Genomic DNA, 23,514 nt, shown 5'->3' with positions numbered 1-23,514 from the left:
TTTTATGTAAAGGAGTTCCCATGAGTGCATGCAGGAACAGGAGGAAGGCCCATGGAACAGGAAGGAAAGCAATGTGTGGGAGAGAGGTGGCTATTTATTACTGTTTGATCTATTGTGGAAGGAGACAGACTGTGTGTTATAGGATGTTGGGCTGATTTACAGTCTCGGGGCTCGCAGAGGCCATGCGTTGGGATATTTGGGTATCTCTCTCCTTGGGAAGTAAGTGCTTAAAGTCCTTGTTAAACAGGCTCCACCTTCCCGTGACCAGCCCGTAACACTGACGGGAGCCCTCGACATAGTGTTCCTAGATGGACCTTTCCTTGTTGGAAAAAAAAAAAAAAAGAATCCTCTATTTTTGCATGCACAAGTCCAGTTTATACTCAAAGTTTAGAGGCACATAAATCAGTGCTAAGTAGGAGCCCCTAGTGTGGTGTTCTAAATAAATCCAATGTGGCTGACACAGCGGTTGCACACACTGCCTCCCAAAACTTGGCCACATAAGAACTAACCTGCTTGGGGCAAGTCTGGGAGTTTGTGGAGGGGACATTTCTCTCACTTTATCCTGGCTCACCATATCTACCGCATCCCTTTGATGTTTTACACCCAACAGCGGACGGCCATGGGCACGCCTGGATTATTACAATGGATTATTACACTTCATTGTATAGGACACAGCGAGGATGAGATGAGACTGACTGTAATGTTAATGTTATTATTATTACAATGATGAAGATGGTATCGCGATGATACAGCTTGGCTCAGTCGATGCATGTTTAAGATCATTAGATATCATCACATTATAAGACGCAGACGTAAATATGGTTGTTTACTGCAACCATATCTGATTTATTTTCTACAATGGCTCCCTAAAGCATTTTAGAGCACTTCCTGTGACAACTGCCACAGGACACACAGCACTCCCTCTGTGGGCGCGTCCATTCTGAGTTGCGTTAATCTCCAGATCAAGCAGACACACACGCACACGCACACACACACGCAGACGCGCACGCATGCATGCATGCACGTACGCACACACACACACAGACACACACACACACAACTGTTTAGATTTTTTTTTTACACACATGGCTCACTTCAAAGAAGGTAGCAAACATTGCCAAAAGGATAGCAGCTTCCTGCCTCACACTGAAAGAGCAGTAGAAGAAAAAGGAAAAAAAAAAATTATACTGAAGGGAAGTCTGCAGAAATGTCCTACTTACAGTACATGAGGTCATTATGACCCAGTTTTGCTTATGCAAGTGTCTGCTTGGACTGGCGATTTTCCCCCCTTCTTCCCTCACCCAGTATATTATCAGTGAGCCCACTCAACTCAATTCCCCCACTATTTATTGTTGGGCTTGGAGAACCTCTTTAGCATACTAGGCTCGTATTATGATGAGGATAACAAAGGCGTATATCAACAGTTCCTTCCAATGAAGCGGAGTTAAAAAAAAAAAAAAAAAAGCCGGGGAGATAACATTAAAGGCACTACCTTGATCTCAGGCGAACATGTTAAGCCCTGTAACGAAACGTATTGGAAGTGTTTAATTACAGCCCGGGAAATGAAGCTACAAGATGATTCCTTAATTAAGGAGTGATTAAGGATTTTCTGCCTTCTATCTAACACAGTTTGCAATGCATTTTAAACACAATCACCCAGGCAACCTCACAGGGAACAATGTCACAGAGCTTTGATGAAGTTTCCTGCACAAATGTCACTAAGAAAAAAGCATGGGGGAAGGAATAAGTGCTGTACCAGCACTCACCCACTCGTACTGTACAGTATGATAAAAGGAACAACTGCCAATACGTACTGTAGCAATAGAGTGACCCGTTTTTATGGCTCCAGAATGCGACGGCATTTGACCTTTCTGCTATAGAAATAGATTGATAGGGGGTTTTCAATTCGTCCAGAGAGGTCTACTATGAGCAATAGTCTCTCAACCTTGTTTCGTCATCTGAATAGGAACACTGCAGCCTTATCAACGGAGACAGATTGTCAATGATCATCCTCGGCATTATCGCCTCGATCATAATTTACATCTGGCTTGCGTTCTCCTCCTCTGTGCAATCAAATGGAGACACTTAAGGGTGAGTGCGAGAGGGCTGTAGAACAGAAGGGATGGCGGAGGGCTGGGGAGCACGGGGACCTGCTGGGTGCAGGGTTGGCGGGCATGCAAGAGGAGCCAGTGAGCTGTTAAAATCAGCCCTATCACTGCTCTATCAAAGGACAGCTCCCGAGCCAAATCGCAGTCACATGCGGCGCACCACACATTCAGGTCAATAAGCTTATAGGCGATTTACACAAACAACTCCTCCAGCAAGGTAGCAACAAAGTCATATTGGCTTTTCCCTCTCCCTTTTAGCATTGTCTCTACCAAGGAAGCCCTTGAAAATGTCAATCTCGTGCATGAGACTTTAAGGAGCTCAAAACACTCTAATCCTGACCATTGAGCCTAGAGACAGGTCGCCGTTTCTGCAAATATATAGAGCCCATGTAAGAAAGGATGGATTTTACAGTCACATTACTGTATTGTCCATTTCAATGGTGAATGTGGTGAATCGTTACTGAATTCTTGGCTAGTGCTGCAGCACGTTTTGGAGATGCTTCTAACCTGCTGCCATGTTTCTAAACTCATCAACATCTTGTCACCCCAAAAGTGGACCTATAGCAACGATTTCTATAACGTAATAATACGAGGAATGCCTTCCAATGTTGCTCCAGTAGTAGTGCCAGTCAGTTGATATTACATTTGGTTGTTGATAGAGATTACACTGCAGCGGATACAGTCAATTGCGAGAAGCAACCTTTTTCGCCAAAGTCAAGCATAGCTGTAAGACTACTCTACTATCTGAAAAATAGAGTTGAATTGTATGCAATTTGTGGCAGGCAGAGTACTCCAATGGGGGGAGGCTATTAGTGAAATGCCTTGCCACTGTCTCTTTAAATGCCAATAAATTCCCATCATTACAGAATCTGGCAGTTTTCCTCCCTGTCTGCAGCCGGGGTCTTTATCTCACTCTGCCTCAGTCTCTGAGCATGTAGATCTGGCCCAGTTAGATTGTCATACTTAACAAACATTAATGATTAATTTCCTCCACTGAGTCAAATGGGGCTAAAGGGATGACTCGATTCATCTTATCGCACCACAAATTAGCATTTCCCCATATTCTCCAGCATCAACTGTGCATTAAAATTCCACATTTACCATTCTGGGCGGCTGGCAGCCATGGCAAAAGAGCCAAGGAGATCTTGGTTTTCTGTTGCTGGAGATTCTGATTACTTCTGTGTTACACAAAAAAAGTGGCATAATTAATTCTGCCACTCTCTGTTTATTACTACTGCATGTCTCTGACTACTGTGAGTGAGATTACTCTCTGAGCATCCAAAGGGGTCAAGGTTGGTTTATTATTTTGTTGTACAAAATATCCAGGTGCCCTTCATCTGTAATGAAGTAAAATGTCTCTGTCTGCATAATCATTTTGTCATTTTAGTAACATAGAGGGGATTGTACCATGTGAATGCAAATATTCATACTGTATGTTAAATGTATTGTGACATATATTAATGAATAGGAAACATGTGTGTGGTATAGGCTGACACAATCATATAAGGTGGAAACCTCTTAGGAATCACATTCTGTACTATAAGCAGATGATTATAATAACCACATTATTTTTCAAATATAATTGACAATTGTATATTCATTTATTATACGAATATAAAGTAAAGAAACAGACAGCGTTGCTATTTATTTACTGTATTGTATTGACTGTGTCAAAATACAGTATAACTGTTTCAAACTCTTTTCAAATAACTTCACAAACGAAATAACTGTACAGTGTACAACTCAAATACACTATAACACAGAGTACTGCATATAAAATATGTTTTTCTGTAGTCAAAATTATAATCAGGCTATAGCTGTAGTCGATCCACTTGAAGAGGGCGGCTTCGACCACAGGTGTTTTCCCCGTGTGCATTTGTTTTCATCACTAGCCATGACTGTTCCCCCTTGTTTGATTAGACTACACAAGGTAGCCTGAGGAAAACCAAGTTTCATTGCTGCATCTCCATGGCTTGTTTTTTGGCAGTTTGTCATAAGCTTGGAGGAGACTATGTTTTTCACTGAGAGAAGATGACTTTGTTTTTTCCCGTCATCATTCTAATGTGCACACAGCACCAGCCTCGGGTAGCCAGCCTGAACAGACGGGTTACCGCGAGGCAAAGTATCACTGGCGAAAGTAAAAAAGAACCCAAAAAAAAAAACATAATTACCGCAGTTTTACATTTTTCCCCCCATATGTTGTCATGCATGAAAATACCCCAAATGAACACTGTAAGCAGACTACAGTACTTGATTACTAAAGCTGCAAATCATTTAAACAGCATTTGTATAGGAACGATTCCGTCCCAAGCTTTTTGCTCCATATAAAACGGTTGATCACTGTAAGCATGATCATTATAAGCACAGTTTCCACAGTAACAGTATTTCACAAAAAGGTATTTTACATCTGTCATATGAGACGCATCCCATGGAAATTTATAGTCAGGGCCAGCTCAGGCAGTCGTTTGTCATCAAAGAACATTTTTGAAGACACAAAGGGAGCCGCATGTGACAACACCCTCTGCTGAACTTCACAGGCAACCCCCTCATATGTTTCTCCTTACAATAAAGGACGGGAACCAGCAAGGTGAAATTTCACAATTTCAGTAAAAAGATGCCATTCAGTAAATAAAAATGGTATCTCTCTTACAATTATGGAGCTAGCTGTGTCAATAGAGTATAAATCTTGACTGTGGAGTCAGCGCGTTCACGTGGGTGGGCTTCACAAGCGGGCCTTCATAAAATGTGGAATTAACCGTACAGAGGAACTTGTTTGAGGAGGGATTCTTTTTAAATCGCAAGGGAAAGCCAAGGTTATTTCTAAACATGTGTTTCTTTTTTTCTCTTTTTCCGAGCACTCAATAGGTAGGGCCCCCCCTCTAATTTCATGTACAGTATGTATGGTCTTCTCTCCCTTGGGTTCACTCCTATTGTACCTGCTAGCTACTTCATTTCACACCTATGCTGTATCAAAACGGTCTGCATTTCTACAGTGCCCGTATCCAAAGTGCTTTATAATGTGCGTTACCGTCGCACACTGACGGCGACCACGTAGGGCACCAACCAGCTCATCAGGAGCAGTTAAGGATCAGACAGTGTCTTGCTCAAGGACACTTCTACACAATTCTGGGAAGAGCCGGGGATCAAACCAGGAACCTTCCGTTTCCCAAACAGCGGCTCTCGCTCCTGAGCCACTGCTGCCCTTCAGTCGTCGCTGTCGGGTGGAAACCTTGCATGTCCAAAACCTTTCCTTATTATTATCGTAGAAATAGTGAAAATAGCCGATCTACAAGCAATGCGAGGCGTTGTGAGCTTGCAGATCGGCTATTTTCACTACTTTTGTTTTGTTCACTCTTGTATGATGAAGTAGGGCATTCATTTACAACAAAAAAAAACATAATAATAAATTGAAATATGGAGATACAAGGTTTCTTTCCGACAGCAGCGATGCACTGTGTTATTGACCACATTCACGCGGCAGCAATTTTGCTCTCGCATTATTATAGAAAACTGCTGATTATGGTCAGTTGCCAGAGGCTTCTCAGGAATTTCATGGAAGATGACAAGGTACTGGTAAAAAAAGATAGCTGATCCAGTGCACAAACACACACAGTTAGTTACTGTATAGCACAGATGGATAAAGCAGAGCATTGTACATAGAGGAATGTGCATAAGGCTAGGGAAAGACATGTTGACTGTCGATTTGAGAAAACCGATGATGCTTGAAGTTTTACCAGACATTAGTGTTATTTCTATAACCACAGATGACAGCCGCTGGACGCAGCAGGTTTCTTGCACAGGACAAAAAAATGTAAGAGTTGTGGGAAACACCAACAGCTAAAACGGCGTCATCAACCAACCCATAGAATCATCACCAACCCAACGACCAGATTCTCAAGCCACCGGCCAAGATGGGGCTTCAAGGTGCTCCATCCACTTATCTAAGGAGCCCCCATTTCTGCGAGGGTAAGGCAAACGGTTGAGTCTTTGGTGGCATTCAACTTCTTGACCTTTGCGCCTTTAAGCAGCTTTGCTACTTCACCGCACTCTGATCAAAGTTAATAAGTGCTTCATATGTTAATGAAAATTGGTACTCCTCTTTGTGTTCCTACAGCTTTTTAATACCTATTATAGGCTGAAACTTTTAATGGAGGTTTTAGGTCCCCCTGACAAGCCCATTTCAGAGAGTGACTACACAGATACAAGGCTAAGCTAAGACCAGAGAGTCACTGCTCTGTGGAGGAACCTTACACGAGAGACCTTATTCTCCGGGAAGCCGCAGAAGATAAAGGCCATGGGATGAGTGGCTGCTTTAAAACCAACGTTCACGTTCCACATAGGGCTAATTACAGCGCACCATCACATTTGAGAGGGTTTAGTTAATCAAGGGGGGCTCTCTTTTGCTTCCTATAGTCGAGGAATAACACACTTAAACCGTTTAATGCGGCCAGGATTGCGTCCCCGTTTAATTCGTGGCAGTATCACATAAGTGGGGTAAAAATTTAAGCCACTCAGACATAGGTTTAAATTAGTTTGAAAGAGATCTAATTGAGGAGCGGATCATGGGGGAAATGGCTACACCTGATGCTTGTGCACAACTTGCCACGGGGGAAGAAAGAAACTTGGACAGTACATAATTTAGGACTTAGGAGGAAATGGGAGACTTAGCTAAGCTTAGATAACGAAAGTAAAAAAGAATCTGACTAGTAAGGCGTGTATATGACAAGGGAGAGATTACTGGTGTCCTGGAAAAAGGAGTATTTGGCACTTTGGATTGCTATTTAGCTTGACTTTATTGAGAAAGGCGATACAAGTCACAGTCTCTCCCATGGTCTTACCCGAGACAATAAGGATATCAACTGGCTTTAACAAGGTTCTTTGAAGATTTGAGAAGTTGTGCTTTTTCTGTGCTGTACCCTGAAATGTGTACTGCACGCTCTTGTAACTACTGGGTCATGGTGAAATCATTGAGTGTAATTTTAAGTTTATTGGAATATATGATGAGTGGAACAAAGGCTAAAGAGAAAGGAGGGCTTGTTGGTAATTGCAATTTTCAAACAATTGCGGCTTTTAACATTTCCCGAGAACAAAAGGAACGCATTATTGATACGATTACCGGGGCGAAGCCCACCTGAAACATGAAAGATTTATTTTGTTCTGAAGACGTCTTCAAAAATGTAATCCCACAAGGCAAATCAGTTTAAAAGTGTAAAAATTCAAACAGAAGAAGAAAGACCATGAGACAGACATTCAAAGGGTTTCTTCTTCATTAAAAAGTCAAATTTATGGCATTCGTGAGCCAGTGAGAGTGGGGACACCTGGGGTAGCGAAGCCTTGTGTCTGGGGGGTATGATGGAGTCGGGAAGGAGGGGGTGGGGTGTACGTGTGTGTACGTGTGTGTACGTGTGTGTACGTGTGTGTGTGTGTGTGTGTGTGTGTGTGTGTGTGTGTGTGTGTGTGTGTGTGTGTGTGTGTGTGTGTGACAGCTCTGTCATCTTCGCACTATAACCTGGAGCAGACCACAAATTAGCTCCTGTGATGGCGAGGTGTGACCAAAATGAAACAAACATACAAAGAAGCAATCTAATTGAATTGGAGTTCAAAGACGACTTGGGCGGCTCCGGGTTGACGCCAGGCCCTTTTTAGTCCATGGACCTCCGAGCAATAGCAGGTGCTGCTAAGGGTTCAGAGAGATGCGGTCGAGGCTACAAAGGGAATGGGCTACGCTCTCCAGTGGCATCGCTGCACCGTAAGCGCACCTTCACAGGGCGCCTATCGCAGTTGGAAGAGCCAATGTTGCGGGTGCCATCTTTCCCTCAGATCAAACCACTCCTCTTGGGAGGATTGTGGGGGATCAAATATCTATATATATACTGTACATGTATATGGTTTTAACCCATTCAATCCGGGAACGCGTCTCTGTAATTTTTCAATTTCTTTGGCTATTTAAAAATAGCAGATATATATTTAAAGCGAACATTTGTAAAATATTTAGTTCCAGCGACCCCCAGAAGCAAATATTTGAGTTAAAATGTTCGCTTTAAAAAATATATATATTCAAAGATTTGCACGCATTTTCACTATTTCTTTCAAAAATAGCAGATCTACAGTGCCGCGCTATGAGCTTGTATATCTGCTATATTTGAATAGCCAAAGAAATCTAAAATGACAGAGATGTGTTCCCGGATTGAATGGGTTAAGTCTAGGCGGGCGATGCGAGAGAACTTCTGATCTGTGGACACACAATGCGCCAGATAGTTTGTCGTCCAGATTTTATTTCGCAAATGGTTTGAATACGTTTATGAATCTCATTAGGTCTCATTTGATTTCAACTTATTTGTTGATGCTTGTTGTCTCATATTATGTATATCAATGCTATGTGGTGTATAATGATTCATGTAATATATCGTTGCCGTCCGATGGAAACCTTCTATGTCCAAAGGTTAGGTTAGTTTTCAGGAAATGAATTAAAGAACCAGTGTGTTCCAAAGGATCCTGTGTAGTTCACTTTAACAATGTTACAATGTCTACAAGCTCACACACAACGCTCTGATGCGACGCGCTGTGAGCTTGTAGATTGGATATTTTTTGCTACTTTTGCGAGATACAAACAAAACATCATAAAAAGGTGAAACATGGAGATAGAAGGTTTCTGCCTGATAGCAACAATATACAACGACATGTTTAGAGTCAAGTTTTGGTAAAAAAAAAACAATGCCCCCAGTGATAACAGACTTAAAGAAAAAACATCTTGGTGCTCCTGACCTTTGTTGCAGAAGTACTCCATGTCTTCACAGGCCATGTTCTCTGACTCAAACTCTGCAGAGAAGTTCTCCTCCACGGAGAACTCCTCTTTGGTCATGAGCTCATTCTCCTCCGAGACGCACTCCTCCTCGTCTTCCTCCAGGCCGGCCTCCAGAGGACCTGCGGGGAATGCACGCACACACACACACACACACACACACACACGCACACACACACGCACACGCACACACACACACACACACACACACACACACACACGCACACACGCGCGCACACGCACACACACAGGAGGGGATGTTGAATAGTTTCATCATCACATCCTTCAGGCTTTTTTTCGTTGTTTCCCTCGTTACAGATGCAGATACAGTAACAGTTCACTGTACAGCGCTGTCTATAATCTGCATATTCTGGTGTTCAGTATAGAGGCAAGGATATGGACTGTGTCAGTGAGGGATGGTTATGATACCGTCACTGTCGGGGTAGAAACCTTGTATGTCCAAAACGGTTACTTATCATAGCAACACTGCAGAGCTCAAGACCCTGATGTTAGACAGGAGGGTGTCTGTGGAGGGCAGCGATTCAGGAGTCCCGAATAGGGCTGGGACGATAATCGTTATTATCATTTATCGTGATAAAAAACATTTAAATTTATCGTGACATTGTCCTCCGTCATACACTAGGATGAATTTGCTTTTCAGTACCTCTTAAACCCTCTATACTTGATCAAACCGACCTGTAAAGAGCGCATTTAGTGCGCTCTTACGGTATTTCACTCTACACAGATCGATTCGCCAAACATAGCAGATCCACAAGCTCACCGAGCGTTCCCTCCAGAATAGGGATGCTGGAGTTTCAAGTGGTTAACAAAAAGTGGCATTTTAAGTTTGAGGCATATTTTCATTATCGCCATAATATCGTTAATCCCAATATATTTGACACAATAATCGTGACATGTCATTTTCATATTGTCCCATCCCTAGTCCCGAGTTGGTGTTGGCTAATACGCACTCTCGCATCGCACTCAAATCGCTTGTGCACTTTTCAGGAAATGGAAAAAAGAACCTGTGTCCCAAATGGATCCAATGTTATTATTTAGTCATAAGCTCTTGTTAATACTTTTTCATTGGTTAAATATTTATAAAACCCACAGACAGACTTAACCACTTTTTATGAAAAAACATAACAAGTTGAAATATGCCAGGTACAGTACAAGGTTTCTGAAAGACAACATTCTGGTGTTCAGTTAAGTTACAGGCAAGGATATGGCTGTGTGAATAAAGCATGGTATTATAACCTAAAGAATTCCCAAAGATTCTTCCCACTAGCAATGCAACTGAAGAAGAAAAAAAAAGCCCTGTTGAGACTGAATAAAGGAAAACACGCTGACATGCAGCCAAGGTGAGTGTTGATGTTAATCCCACTACCTGCAAGACAAAACCTCAGAGACGGGGGGAAAAAAAGCAAGAAAGAAAGAAAAAACTTCCTTTTCTAGACTTTTTTTCATACGAGCATCAGCATGGGAGGAGGAAAAGAAAATACTTTTATTAATTTGTTAGCCTTATCAGAGGGTACAATGTTGATTTTCCATTTACATTCCATGCCTCCGGGTAATACACCAGTGCAATCTTAAAGGAGACACTTTTCCGTGTGATTAATTTTCCCCCCTCTGTGCAATATTATTTCTTTAAATCTAAATGATTTCCGAGTTTTTGCTTGTAGCTGTACATCTCTTTTTGGTATTTGCATATTACCATTTTGCTTCAATCAAGGGCGCTGATGGAATTACTGTACGGGCTACCTGAATTGTATTAGTTCTGAATAAAAATAAATAAAATAAAAAGCACCGCCTCACCCGGCATTTGAATGTTATTAACATAATGTGCAGTGTGCACACCTCTCCGTCCCTCCCCAACATATCTCCACCGTCACCCCACGAATTACCACAGTAGAGGAATGATGGAGCTTTTCAAGTAGCTATATACAGTACGGTTACTTCATATTTGAAATAATAACACTTGTGTCAGTTGGGGCAGAAGCCCCACGTTTTCGTGTTCGGCAAAACAAACAAATATTGGCTTTCTCTAGCTGTGACTCTGTGTTTAAACTGAGGGGGGGGGGGGGGGGGGGGGGGGGCGGGAATAATCATAAAGCACCTTTGTTGTCACTGCTGCCTACTAGATGTGAATACTCTATCCATTCCCTCCTGTCACACATGAGCTAGGTTGCAGCCTCCCGCGCATCGCCCTGGATGCTGTTGGGAGCATGTTAGTCTGAGAGCATGTATCCACCCTGACACCTTTCAACATGTTTGTTCTATTGTAACGGGAGTGAGACCCTCGGCTTTAATAAAGCAATAATTCCAGTTCTAGAAAGTGGGGGGGCTGGCGTGATTCTCCTGTTTCCCTTTCTTCCACGCACGCCGCCCTCATAAAAGGCCCCCCCCCCCTGATCTCCAACAAACCGCTCGTTCTTTTCATTAGCCTTATAAATTACTCCTTTGTAGAAGTCTACATCTGCAGGAGCCCCGGACATGAAAAGAATTAGCACACAGATCTCTAATAGACACTGTGGAGGCAAGAGTGTGGCGCTTTGAATTAGGATACAGTTTTTATGATCTAATCTGATGGCTGAACTGCTGATTCGCTGAGGAGAGCGAAGTGAGCCGTGAAGTGACTCAATGAGTCCCACCATCGCTCGGAGATGATATTGAGAGATAAATATCGGCATATCAAGGGGGGGAGATTGCATGACTGGAATTAAATGTGTCTGCCAAGGCAATTGAGGACGGTGCGAAAGAAAGGGGGGGTTGGAGGGGTGGGGAGGGGGGGTGGATACATTTCTTTACAGACTGTACACATTCCATTACACAGCTGAATAAGAACTGTGTGTACAACGATTCTTTCCCCTGTTGCTGGCAAATAGAAGCACCGCCGCCGCACCGCAGAAAATAGACCTACAGTGGTTACGTGATAATAAGAGTAAAGGGAGATTACAGATAAACTTCATGGTCAATAAGACACAAAAGATTAGGCAGATAAGATGAGATAGAGCCAGGGGTTTAATGGACTCAAAATGAGGCCATCTCGGTGCCTATACTCCAGCAGATACTAACTAAAATTGACCATTTTTGAACTGATAGGGAATAGGAGATATACCCCGGGTCCTTACTGAATGAGGCAAACACACCGCCGCACACATTAAGGAGGGCCCTGATGGCTACTCCTTGGGGACTCCATACGTAGATTACCAAAGTTTGTGTCCGCATCCTCACATGTTTAGGTTATTATTATACAGTATTCATTGCATGGAGAGACCTGAAATTATTTCAGAGACAGCGATGATAAGAATAATGACTTTCTAAACGACCAGCACTGCACTCCTAACTCATTTTCTGATAGTGGCGTTCCTGCTATATTTAGTTGTGTACTGTTTAAAATCCTGTCACATTCACTGTGTGACCCACGCTTGTTGGTGCAATGCTATAGGCGCTGCTGACGAATGGGCCAGAGGAATGCCTGCTGCTTTGCCCTCTTATCAAGCCTCCTCTAGAGTTCAGATGGCCAATGACACTAGCCGAGAGAGAGCGTTTGCATTTCACTTTCCAGAACAGAAAACAACACCCACCCGCCTCCGAAAAGCTTTGCGACTCATTACAACACGCACAAAAGTCTGTGAAACAAAGACATTTTAAAAGGATAAGGCGTCTCGCTGGGGAGATGATTTTGTGTATAACCAACTAGCCACGCTACACCAGCAGCTGACGTAGTCACTAGGACATCCACGCAGTAGTCCATGGTCTCTTTCAATCTTTGCATGTGACAATTGTCTCTGTCGGTACGATCTAAAAGCAACTGCTTCATGCGGGCTGTCTTACACAGACATTATTAACCACTTAACCCATTCAACCCGGACCCCCAAATAACATGTACTTGGCCGCCGACCCCCATCTCAAAATATTTAGTTCCAGGGACCCCCAGAAGCAAAGATTTGCGTTACAAATGTTTGCTTTAAAAAGTATCTATTCAAAGATTTGCACACATTTTCCACGATTTTAAAGACGGGGTGCCGTGATTTTCAGTGATTCCCGCCCCCCCCCCCCTAAAACATAATCATCAGGTATTATGGTTATACTAGGAGTGTACAGAAATTGTTAAAATTATGTTTTTATGTGGACACGCCTCCAGTTCATTAAGTATACCTGGTTCTCACCTTAGCACCTCCTCCACCACCTTAGCACCACCCACCTGTCCTAGTCCCTCCTCCTCCTCATACCCACACCTGTTGTGTTATGATAATGAGGGGGAGGGTATGTTTTTATTATGTCACTAAAGCGCTGTTTCTCTATTGGCACGTTTGACCCTCAAGGTTTCAGCCTCCAGGAAGAAACTCCAAATAGTCAGAGAAGACATAAAACACCATAAAACCACCACCGGGGGGCTTAATGAAGTTCTATCAACCTCATAGACACATGAAAAACAGAAAAAGTGCAAAAACATGGCACCAGCTCTTTTAAAAAAATAGCAGATCTACGAGCTCATTGCCGCGCTATGAGCTTGTAGATCTGCTATTTTTGAATAGCCAAAGAAATCTTAAAATGACACAGATACGTCTTAATGGATTAAGCCCTATATACTCCACTGTATGATGAATAGTGGAAATAGCTGATACAACAAGCTCACAACACGTCTCAACACGCAACATATTGTGAACTTGTAGATCTGCCGTTTTCCATATTTTGACAGATTTGTGAAATTTTGGGGGGAAAATGTACTGAAAATCTTCAGCTATAATGAAATCCCCCGAATAAGGACACCAGGGTTAATGTGGTTAATTCAGCATTACCTGCGAAAACCAAACAAGGCTCCATAGACAGATAACCCTGGGCTGGGTTTCCTCTCCTCAATCTCAATATTAACCGTCCATTTCCCATTTTAAAAAGACACTGCTCCAGGAAACTGTGCCCTAGCTTCCCGACCACCACCAGGGTTGCCAGATCTGCTTATTATAATTTCCCCGCAGGATTTTATTTGAAAATAGCTGATGTATATGTTAAAGTGCTCATGTGGCCCATCGTCGCTTCTTTTGGGCTGGTTTTCCTAGACCTGGTTGCTTGCTTCTCTCGCAGAATCTGGCAACACTGACCACCACTAGCCCTGGCTAGCCCCGTCTGAACCCCATCCTCAGTCAGTGTCAGTGTCCAGTTTATCCCCCCCACTCCGCCCCCCCCCCACAACCCTGCCATTCACGCCGTCCATCCTGGACTCTATCATCCGCATTCATCTGGGCCTTCCTCTGCTGACAAGAGGAGGAAATCTCAGCCCTGTTCAAATAGTCATGCAGCACAGGAGCGGCCAATGCTAATAGAGACATTGGGGTAGCCTGAATGCAGGCCTGATCACAGTGGCTCTTTTGTTCGTGGCGTGGCCTCTGTCTGATAGGGATCGGCCATGCGGAGTGGAGCCTCCGAGAGGGATATGGTAATGCCCCCGCTGAGTCTATAAAACGGGGTTGATACTCTGGGACCATATGATGGACAGAGGATTAATGAGTCACGGAGGAAAGGGAAGCAGGGCAGAGCGGGACCATGGGCCGAGGTGCTGGAATGAGCATATCCGTCATGAAAAAGTAATGTCGCGCACTCACTCGCTCACTCACTCAGTCACTCCCGGTAAATCGGTTTTCGTTTAAAAAAAATGTGCCTCAATGAGCTAAAACCGCGAACGGAAAGACACATGGCACTGATGCCCCCCCCCCATGCAGTAAAATCCTGAGTGTAAATTTAACTCGGACCCCTACAGGTCTGTTCTTACACCCACTGTGCAGCTTGCCTCAAAACTATCATTAAAAAATGACTCCCCAATGAATGTGTGTATGTGTGTGCGTGTGTGTATGTGTGTACGTGTGCGTGCGTGCGTGCATACGTGCGTGCGTGTGTGCGTGGCATGCACGTGTGCGTAGGTGCATGCGTGCGTCCGCATGTGAGAGAGAGAGAGAGAGAGAGTCTGAACAGTGTGAGTGACTGCTAATTTCATGGCATGCTTTTTCAACCGTCCGCAATGTGGGGAGCTTGTGGTCGGGCCGCGATAGCGATACCTCACATTATCAGCCGACTCCACAGTGTGATGTGCGGATCACAAACCCAGCCTCCTCATACGGCTCCCTAATTAGAGGTGAGGTAATTGAATCTGACAGAACAAAGCGGCAGATCTCTAGAAGCATGGGTAATCATTTTTTGCTCCCACCTATACAGTTTTCCCGTCCAAAAAGGTCCATTGAAAACGTGTCCAAGCTGCTGGCCTGGGGGATAAAACGTTGAGAGCACCTGAGACTGCACAAGTGAAATCCATGAGCGTTCGTTTAGCTCTGAGAGTGTACAAAATGGAACCAAAATGGACCCCTTTTTGCGTATTATTTTGCACACTCTCTCCCGGAACTACAGATGCATAAATGAACACTGAGGATTTTACTGTGTGTGTAATGCATAATGCAAGGCAGCCCCGAAAATCCAGCAGGGCCACACGGCTCAACCCCCTGCCAAGTCCCTTGCTCCCTGTGACTGGCTCCTTTGTGCCATCGCTGATACCCGGGGCCCTCCACACCTCCAGGTTAATGCACACATACGCCACGGGACTCTCCAAACTTATGTGGGGGAGGACATATAGAAGTATATCGTTTGCTGTCGGGCAGAAACCTCTTATCTCCATATTCTACCTTTTTGCGTGTAAATTAACACCCTACTTGTTCATACTACAGTGTCACACAAAAGCATGAAAAGTAGAAGATCCGCAAGCTTGAAACGCGGCGCGAATCGCCACGTTTCGAGCTTGCGGATCTGCTACTTTTGCCGTTTTTGAATTTGAATCCTGGCCCGGACTGCTGGCGTAGCGGGCACCTAGGCTCCAAAGTAGCATGACAGTGCATCGCGGGTTCGAGTCCCGTTTCCCACGATCTTTGCAGCATGTCTTTCCCCATCTCTCTCCCTGTTTCCTGTCTGTCTTTACTGTAAAACTATAAATATAGGCCAAAAAGCCCCTAAAAACATATTTAAAAAAAAAAGAAAAAATACTTGAAAAATAACAGTGTTTGGACGTATGAGGTTTCCGCGCCGACGGAGACGATATCTAGAAATACATAGACTTTGTCTCAAGTTACAAAGTGGCTTGCCGCTCGCGTGCTTCGTAACCCTATACCGTTGGTTCCCGTTCCAGGTAGCCGTACGCCTACAGTCTTATAGCGTTTACCCACGCAGCGGGAGAAAAGAAACTGATACACACACACACCTCTGTCTCTTGCTGCAAAGTGTGAAAAAGAGAGTAACAGTCTTGTCTGGTCTCTGGTACTGTTGTAAAGCAGGTCGAGGCGTCTACAGAGGGAGGAGGAGGAGGAGGAGGAGGAGAAAGAGGTAGTTGAGGAGAGAGTGGAGGGATATTGTGGAGAGACTTGGGGGGAGATCTTGTGCGCTGCTCTCTAATGACCTCTGGGATGCTGAGGGCTCCCTCGGCCTTGGAGGAGGCCCGGTGTATAGGTTACAGGGCTCAAGCCTCTAATTTAATCCTTGATCACTGTAATAAAATAGATACCATTTATGCAATTCTTAATAGCTTAATATGCCACAGAAACCCTCGCAGGAATTAATCATTTCAAACGAAAAAGACGGGGGGGGGGGGGGGGGGACCATAACCGCATGGTAACCGCATGAACCATGAGAAAGAAAGAAAGAAAGAAAGAAAGAAAGAAAGAAGGAAAGAAAGAAAGAATCCACCACAGCCTGTTCTCAAGTTTTAACTTTAAGCACCAGTCAAAAATAAATAACATAAACGACCATTTGTATATTTTAGGGCTGTGAATTGTTTTGGTTGTGTATGCATGTGTGTGTGTGTGTGTGTGTGTGTGTGTGTGTGTGTGTGTGTGTGTGTGTGTGTGTGTGTGTGTGTGTGTGTGTGTGTGTGTGTGCGTGTGTACTTGTGAGGGTCAAATGCCCCCACAAGTATGGTAGAATTTGAAAAATAGACATTGTGAAGGCAATTTTCCTGCTCCTCACAAAATAAATGGGATTAAGGTTAGGATAAGGTATTTATAAGGTTAGGTGGTTGTATGGAGCTATGCCTGATTTATACAAGCCGGTGTCTCTGACTGAAAATAGCAGATCTACAAGCTCACAAAACGTTGCAGCATGACACGTTATGAGCTTGTAGAGTCGTTATTTTCAGGATTTTAGGATTAGGGTTAAGAATGGCACAAAACTTGAAAAATGGCATTCATAAAATTTTCGTCCTTAAAATGTTGATGTTCTCACAAGTATAGTAATCTAAACGTGTGTGTGTGTGTGTGTGCGTGTGTGTGTGTGTGTGTGTGTGTGTGTGTGTGTGTGTGTGTGTGTGTGTGTGTGTGTGTGTGTGTGTGTGTGTGTGTGTGTGTGTGTGTGTGTGTGTGTGTGTGTGTGTGTGTGTTGGGAGGGGCACAGAGCAGCTTCAGTAGACACGGGGTGTGTTCTCCAGAGCTGCTGTGTGTGACCAAGAATAAGCAATGGTATTGTTTAACTTGATTTTCCGGTTGCTAAGCAATGTAATTCTGGTGATTAGAAATGGCTGCGTTCCTAAATTCGGGCACTTTACAATCAACAGTCAACAAAACTGCTTCAAAACTCCAGCACCGACGCACACGCTCCTATGGAAATTGCGGTGAGAAAGAGCGAGGGCGGGTTAATCGAAGGCTGAATAAACATGTTCACTTGGGCGCACGCGGGCACACACACACACGCACGCGGGCACACACACACACACACACACCCACACACACAAAATACTATACAAATGTTAGGACTGCATAGTAAAAGCCGATAAAAAAGCCAGATCTACAAGCTCACAACGCTAAGCACACGCACACACCCCACACACACACATACTACACACACGCACGCCCCGGTGTGCACGCACGCACGCACGCACGCACGCACGCACACACACACACACACACACACACACACACACACACACACACACACACACACACACACACACACACACACACACACACACACACACACACACACACACACACACACACACACACACACACACACACACACAGAGAGAGAGAGAGAGAGAGAAATGCATCCTTCTGGGAGGCTGTGGTACCACAGATGACAAGGCAGAGCCTCATGTTGTCAAGCATTGTTATGACATCATGCGTTTAGATGGCGCTCTAAGTTTACACTAACAGTACTGTATGTTCACGGTTCAGGGAGAGAGACAGAGACACACCCTTTGGCTGCCTGGGACGAAGAACCCCATATCACTATCAAATGATTCTTCTTGACAACTGGACAGAGTGTTAACCCATTAAGACCTGAGGCCGATTCTAACAGTTTTTTGAAAAAAATATAAAAAATAAAAATATCTATTTTGTTCCAGGGACACCCAGAAGCAAAGATTTTAGTTACAAATATTTGCTTTAAAAATATATATATTCAAAGATCCGCGACCCGACCCGGACATGCGGTTGAAGATGGATGGATGGCTATATTCAAAGATTTGCACAAATTTTCATGATTTTTCAAAAATAGCAGATCTACAAGCTCATAGCGCGGCACTCAGTGCCACACTGTGAGCTTGTATATCTGCTATTTTTGTATAGCGAAAGAAATCTAAAATGACACGGATGCGTTCCCGTTCTCAATGGGTTAACCAGAGGGAGAACAAATGTGTTTCAAAGGTTTTTATTTTATTTCTTTGTCAAAACAAAAAAACAAAAAAAAGAAGAAGAAGAAGGGCAAAGAGAAAGAGACAGTCTGCATATTTCCGTTGAGTATCTCAATGCAATCGGGGACACAACGCTGGAGCACGGCAATGTTTACAGAGTCGCTAGGTCCTGTGTTGTCGAGCCCAGTGTTTCTGTCAGGACTGTTGAGGAGGAAGAACGCGGACGCGCTTATTTCTTTATCCAATGGATTAGAATTGGAAGAGCATGAAAACATGCTGGCATTTGACTATGCCATTAAAATGCTGGAGGCACCTCTGAGCATGCCCGAGGGCTTCTTGCACATGCCAGCCTGCTTCTCTGTGGAGCTCGCTGGGCCCCGCTTCACTCTCTGAGCCCCCGTTTGCACTTCGTACGTACGGCGGTGTCGCGCCGTCCGAAAAAAATGGTTGATCTGTAAGCTCACAGTGCGTCACGGACGCGCCGAGTTGTGAGCTTATAGATCTGTCGTGCAACGGAGCATAAATTAGGCATTAGTACTGCCTCTCCTCATCTCAACACGCACACTTAGACACACACACACACACACACACACACGCACACACGCACACACGCACGCACGCACACGCACGCACACACACACACACTGTGTTCTTCTGACCATAAGCAAAAGGTAGGCCACCAAAATAATATGCAGCGGTACCCTAGGGGTACGCTCTCATACATAATAAGTCTCTTGCAGGGTGGCGCTTGTTTAGTAGGGGCAGTGGAACACAGAAAATGAGGTGAAATGTTTGACGTCAACCCACTGTAAAGTATTATATGTTTCTAAGTCACTGCTAGGTACACACCCCGCCGGGCCAAATGATTTATCGGTGTCATTCCGTTACTTATAAGGAAATAAAAGTTAACCATGTGCCTCTACACTTGTCTGTGACAGCTGAAACAAAGCAGGTAAAATATGTGGGGGCTTAATTACTGGTTTATAAGCATGCTTTTCACTAGGAACGTTCACTTTTAATGAAGCCATTGAGTGAGGCTCCTCTGGGGAGCTATCATGGTTAAGTGGGGGCATCCATCTTCAGCCATTGGCTCGTCTGCACAGGAGTGGTAGCTGTGTCTACAGAACACTCACCTCATATTGGCTCACTTTATCTCCACTAAGTAAAGTCTGTGGGAGGGCGGTAATTGTGACTAGAAGAGAGTTCTGGAAAAACGGCTATACTGTCCAACTTCCCTCGACCGACTGGAGTTGGACGAACGGCGGCGGAGATCTTTCTGAGGCCTTGTTATGCTTTTATCATTATGATACTTATTTAAAACTTAAACGTGTGTTCAAGGTTGAGCTATTCAACGGTGACACAACCACAATGAAAAGGCTAAAATCGCATCTGCAACATTTAGCTTTGAGTTCAGCGAAAATCATGTCATAGAATTTAATGGGGAGCCATCAGAAAAGGGAAAATGATTACTGTATCAAATGATATAGATAAAACATTTTTTTCCATCAAGGAATTTCTATGAATGAATTGCATATCTAAGATGTCAATTTCATTCCAGCATTAAAGGATGAGGGAGTTCCCTTTTGCAATAAATTCTTCATTAATTCAATTCTAATTTGCCTCTGGTTCCTATTTCTACTATTGATAGTTCCACTTCTTAATACCCCGGCCCGGATAAGGAGGAGAAAAAAAGAAAAATCACTGCAATAACTCAGTTGAGACTGCGGGCAGCTGATACCATCTAAATATTACCAATGCCAAAAAGAAGTGTGGAGTCTGATGAACATTTCAAAAGAACAATTCTTTTATGGATCAGCTAAATCTTCTCCACTTTTTAATTAAAAGTAAAAGAAAATAGAAGTTAATTATCCTGTAAAGATTAGCTGGTGGGCATCTTTCTGTAAATTAGTTCTAATTAAAAGGAAATTGTCAAATGACATTCAAAGCACTGTCCTTTAAAACAGAGACCGAGATGGGCTCCCCCCACCCGCCGCCCCCCCCCCCCCCCCCCCCCCCCCCCTCCAACACCCTCTCGCCTCTCGTTCTAATTCTTGATCTGGCCATGTGAAGCTTCTAGCTGAAAGATTAGGATTCTGCCAGTGCTTCAGAGACAGAGAGAGAGAGAGCACAACTCCCGGTTCCCTGGATAGCAGGCCTCTAGCACAACATGGAATATGGCTGCATGGGGGGGGGGGGGGGGGCTAATGGCAACTGGAGATAAATACCCATCCTTGATATATGATTGTATTGATTGCCTGCTTGGGGTTAACATGTTACCCTATGTTGTCCCTATAAACACAAACACACATGCAATGCATTCATACATAAACATGCATGGATGCATGCGTACAAGCGCACAATAACACCCACGTCGCGCGCGCGCGCACACACACACACACACACACACACACACACACACACACACACACACACACACACACACACACACACACACACACACACACACACACACACACACACACACACACACACACACACACAGTCACAGTTAGCTCAAAATCTATCCTCAGCAACTGTCATCATCACTTCATTACTGCAGCCAAACAATGAAGCAGACACCAAAAAGCCTTGTTTTTTTGTTAACCCATTCAATCCGGGAACGCATACATTGTGACATTTTCAGATTTGAGCTATAACCATTGTTTTATACTTGGGCTATTCAAAAATAGCAGATCTACAAGCCCATAGCGCGGCACCGAGTGCAGCGCTACGAGCTTGTAGATCTGCTTTTTTTTTTTATCCTGAACATTTGTGCAAATCTTTGAATACATCTTTTTTTTTTAAACAACATTTTTAACTCAAATCTTTGCTTTTGGGGGAGTCCCTGGAACAACATATTTTGATGGGGGTCGGTGGCCAAATACATATCATTGTGGGTGGTACTTGACATGAAAAAGTTTGAGAACCACTGATTATAGAAACATAAGTTTTCAGAAAACTGTTAGGATTTAGAAGACGTTTGTAAAGATTTGCAAAAATGTTCACGATTTTTCATAGCATATCAAAAATAGCAGATCTACAAGCTCGTTTGTAGATCTGCTATTTTTTTGAATAGCCAAAGAAATCTGAAAATGACACAGATGCGTTCCCGCCCTTACTGGGCTAAAGCGCGCAACATTCATCAGATGATGCAAACGATCAAGAGAGAAGATGCCGATTTCATGTGGATTTCATCATATTCAACGTGGAGGGCCCTGTTATTTGCTCACATCCATTCCCATTGTGTTATACAAGAGATTCCAACAGTCGCTCTGACAGTAGAAGAGAGAGAGCTGCAGAACTGAAGTCCCTCCATCTGCTCTGGCTAATGATGTTGCTCTCCCCTCTCTGGCCCGGAGGGGAACTGTGTGAGGGAGATTTACACCCATAATACCCCCGAGGCCCTGGACCTGCTCGGCTCTCCAGAACACCCCGTCACTCCATCATTTCCTATATGATAGCTGGCACCACCAGGTAACAATGGACCAGCGACAATGTCTTTTTGTATTACTGACAAGTGCCTTATTTGGTTGACACAGCCATCCGCGGTGTCTGAGGAGTGGCTCTGTGCGTGCGGTTAAAATGGATGACAGTTAAACCGCCGAGACACGGTGCACTTGCAACAATCGCACCGCACCACACCACACACTGTGTTTTTTTAAATTTGTATAACTATCCAAACAGTGTCTCTGATTTGACGCTATAGGAATAGGAATGACTGAGGGAGAGGTGGCATTTTGGCGATAAACTAATTGGATGGATGACAAGAGAGGGAGGACTCAGGTATATAGCAGGGAATGGAAGGTGAACTGCAGTCGCCTTTCCACCGTTTACTCCATTATAAAGGTTTATAAGCTGCAATTACCCTTCAATTTGGGCACTTTAGACCAACTATAAAGACCCGTGTGGGACTGGCCTAGGCATATATCTCCTAAAACAAGTGATTTAAATGGTGTGAGAGGCAGAAAGAGGGATGGCACAAGAAAGTGAGACGGTTCGTGTGCGTGTGCGCGCGTGCGTGCGTGCGTGCGTGTGCGTGTGTGTGTGTGTGTGAGAGTGAGAGAACAGTGAGGGGGAAGATGTAGGGAGCTATACTCCTCTGGGATTGAGTGTTCACACACAGTAAATGGAAGTGGCACAGCTCTGACCTTTGAGCTGAAGCATACGAGAAAAGTGAAGCCGCTGTCAAAATATTCCTTCAGAAATGACAATCCACCTCGCCAGTCCCAAGCCTTGACATGGCAGGCAAGTGGAGAGCCGTAACCTGCTGATCCCGACATTACAAATGAGGGGATTATCATGACAACAAACCACTACCCGACACACTGCACACCCTATAAGATATTCTGGCACTGCCCCTTATTATCAGGAATGTCCAAACGCAGATAGCCAACGATGCCAGTTATAGCAGGCTTCTAAATGCATGAGAAAGAGAAGAGCCATCATTACTGATGTCTAATAATAATAATAATAATTTAATATGTCTAAACTGTTCATGAAAATAGCTTAAATTGATTATTAGCGCCAAGTTATTCTTACATCCGTGTCAGTGCAATTATAACTATCACTGTGTGCTCGACGCCATTGCTAAACTTGGAATTCAGCAGGAGAGCAGCTTCGCCCCATCTCCATTTACACTCATGTAATACTCTGCCTCCAAATCCACAGAGAATAGCTCAATTGTAAAGAATACCAAAATATCACAAGCAAATTACTAGTGCTCTGAGAGAGAAAGCTTGGGATGAACAAAGACAGGCAGCCATAATTATGTCTTGGCGTGTATAGCATGTCAATGGGCCACCTTTTCGTTCCGGAGGGCATTCCCCTGGGGTCCCTCAGGCATCAAAATGATGTCCAAATTATTTTGTGCTCTATCGCGGCACGACGCGATTATCATATTTACTGGTGGTGCATTATGACAACATTGATGTTTACACCTG

At 44.0% G+C, this 23,514-nt stretch overlaps 1 protein-coding gene across 1 annotated transcript in view; it reads right to left on the bottom strand.

The window, feature by feature from the left end:
* The window catches only part of zfpm2a (zinc finger protein, FOG family member 2a), a gene marked incomplete at its 3' end in the record, with an annotated part of 144,399 nt that overhangs the window by 94,175 nt on the left and 26,710 nt on the right, over positions 1-23,514 (bottom strand). The window contains exon 2 of the mRNA XM_084053345.1: positions 8,874-9,032. Coding sequence (XP_083909471.1) covers positions 8,874-9,032 — 159 coding nt within the window. The remainder of the gene's footprint in view (positions 1-8,873; positions 9,033-23,514) is intronic.

Source organism: Gymnoscopelus microlampas (genome assembly GCF_963454915.1).
Source record: "Gymnoscopelus microlampas genome assembly, chromosome: 3".
NCBI lineage: Eukaryota > Metazoa > Chordata > Actinopteri > Myctophiformes > Myctophidae > Gymnoscopelus > Gymnoscopelus microlampas.
The sequence above is the reverse complement of the archived record's forward strand: the minus strand, read 5'-3'. Positions and strand labels throughout refer to the sequence as shown.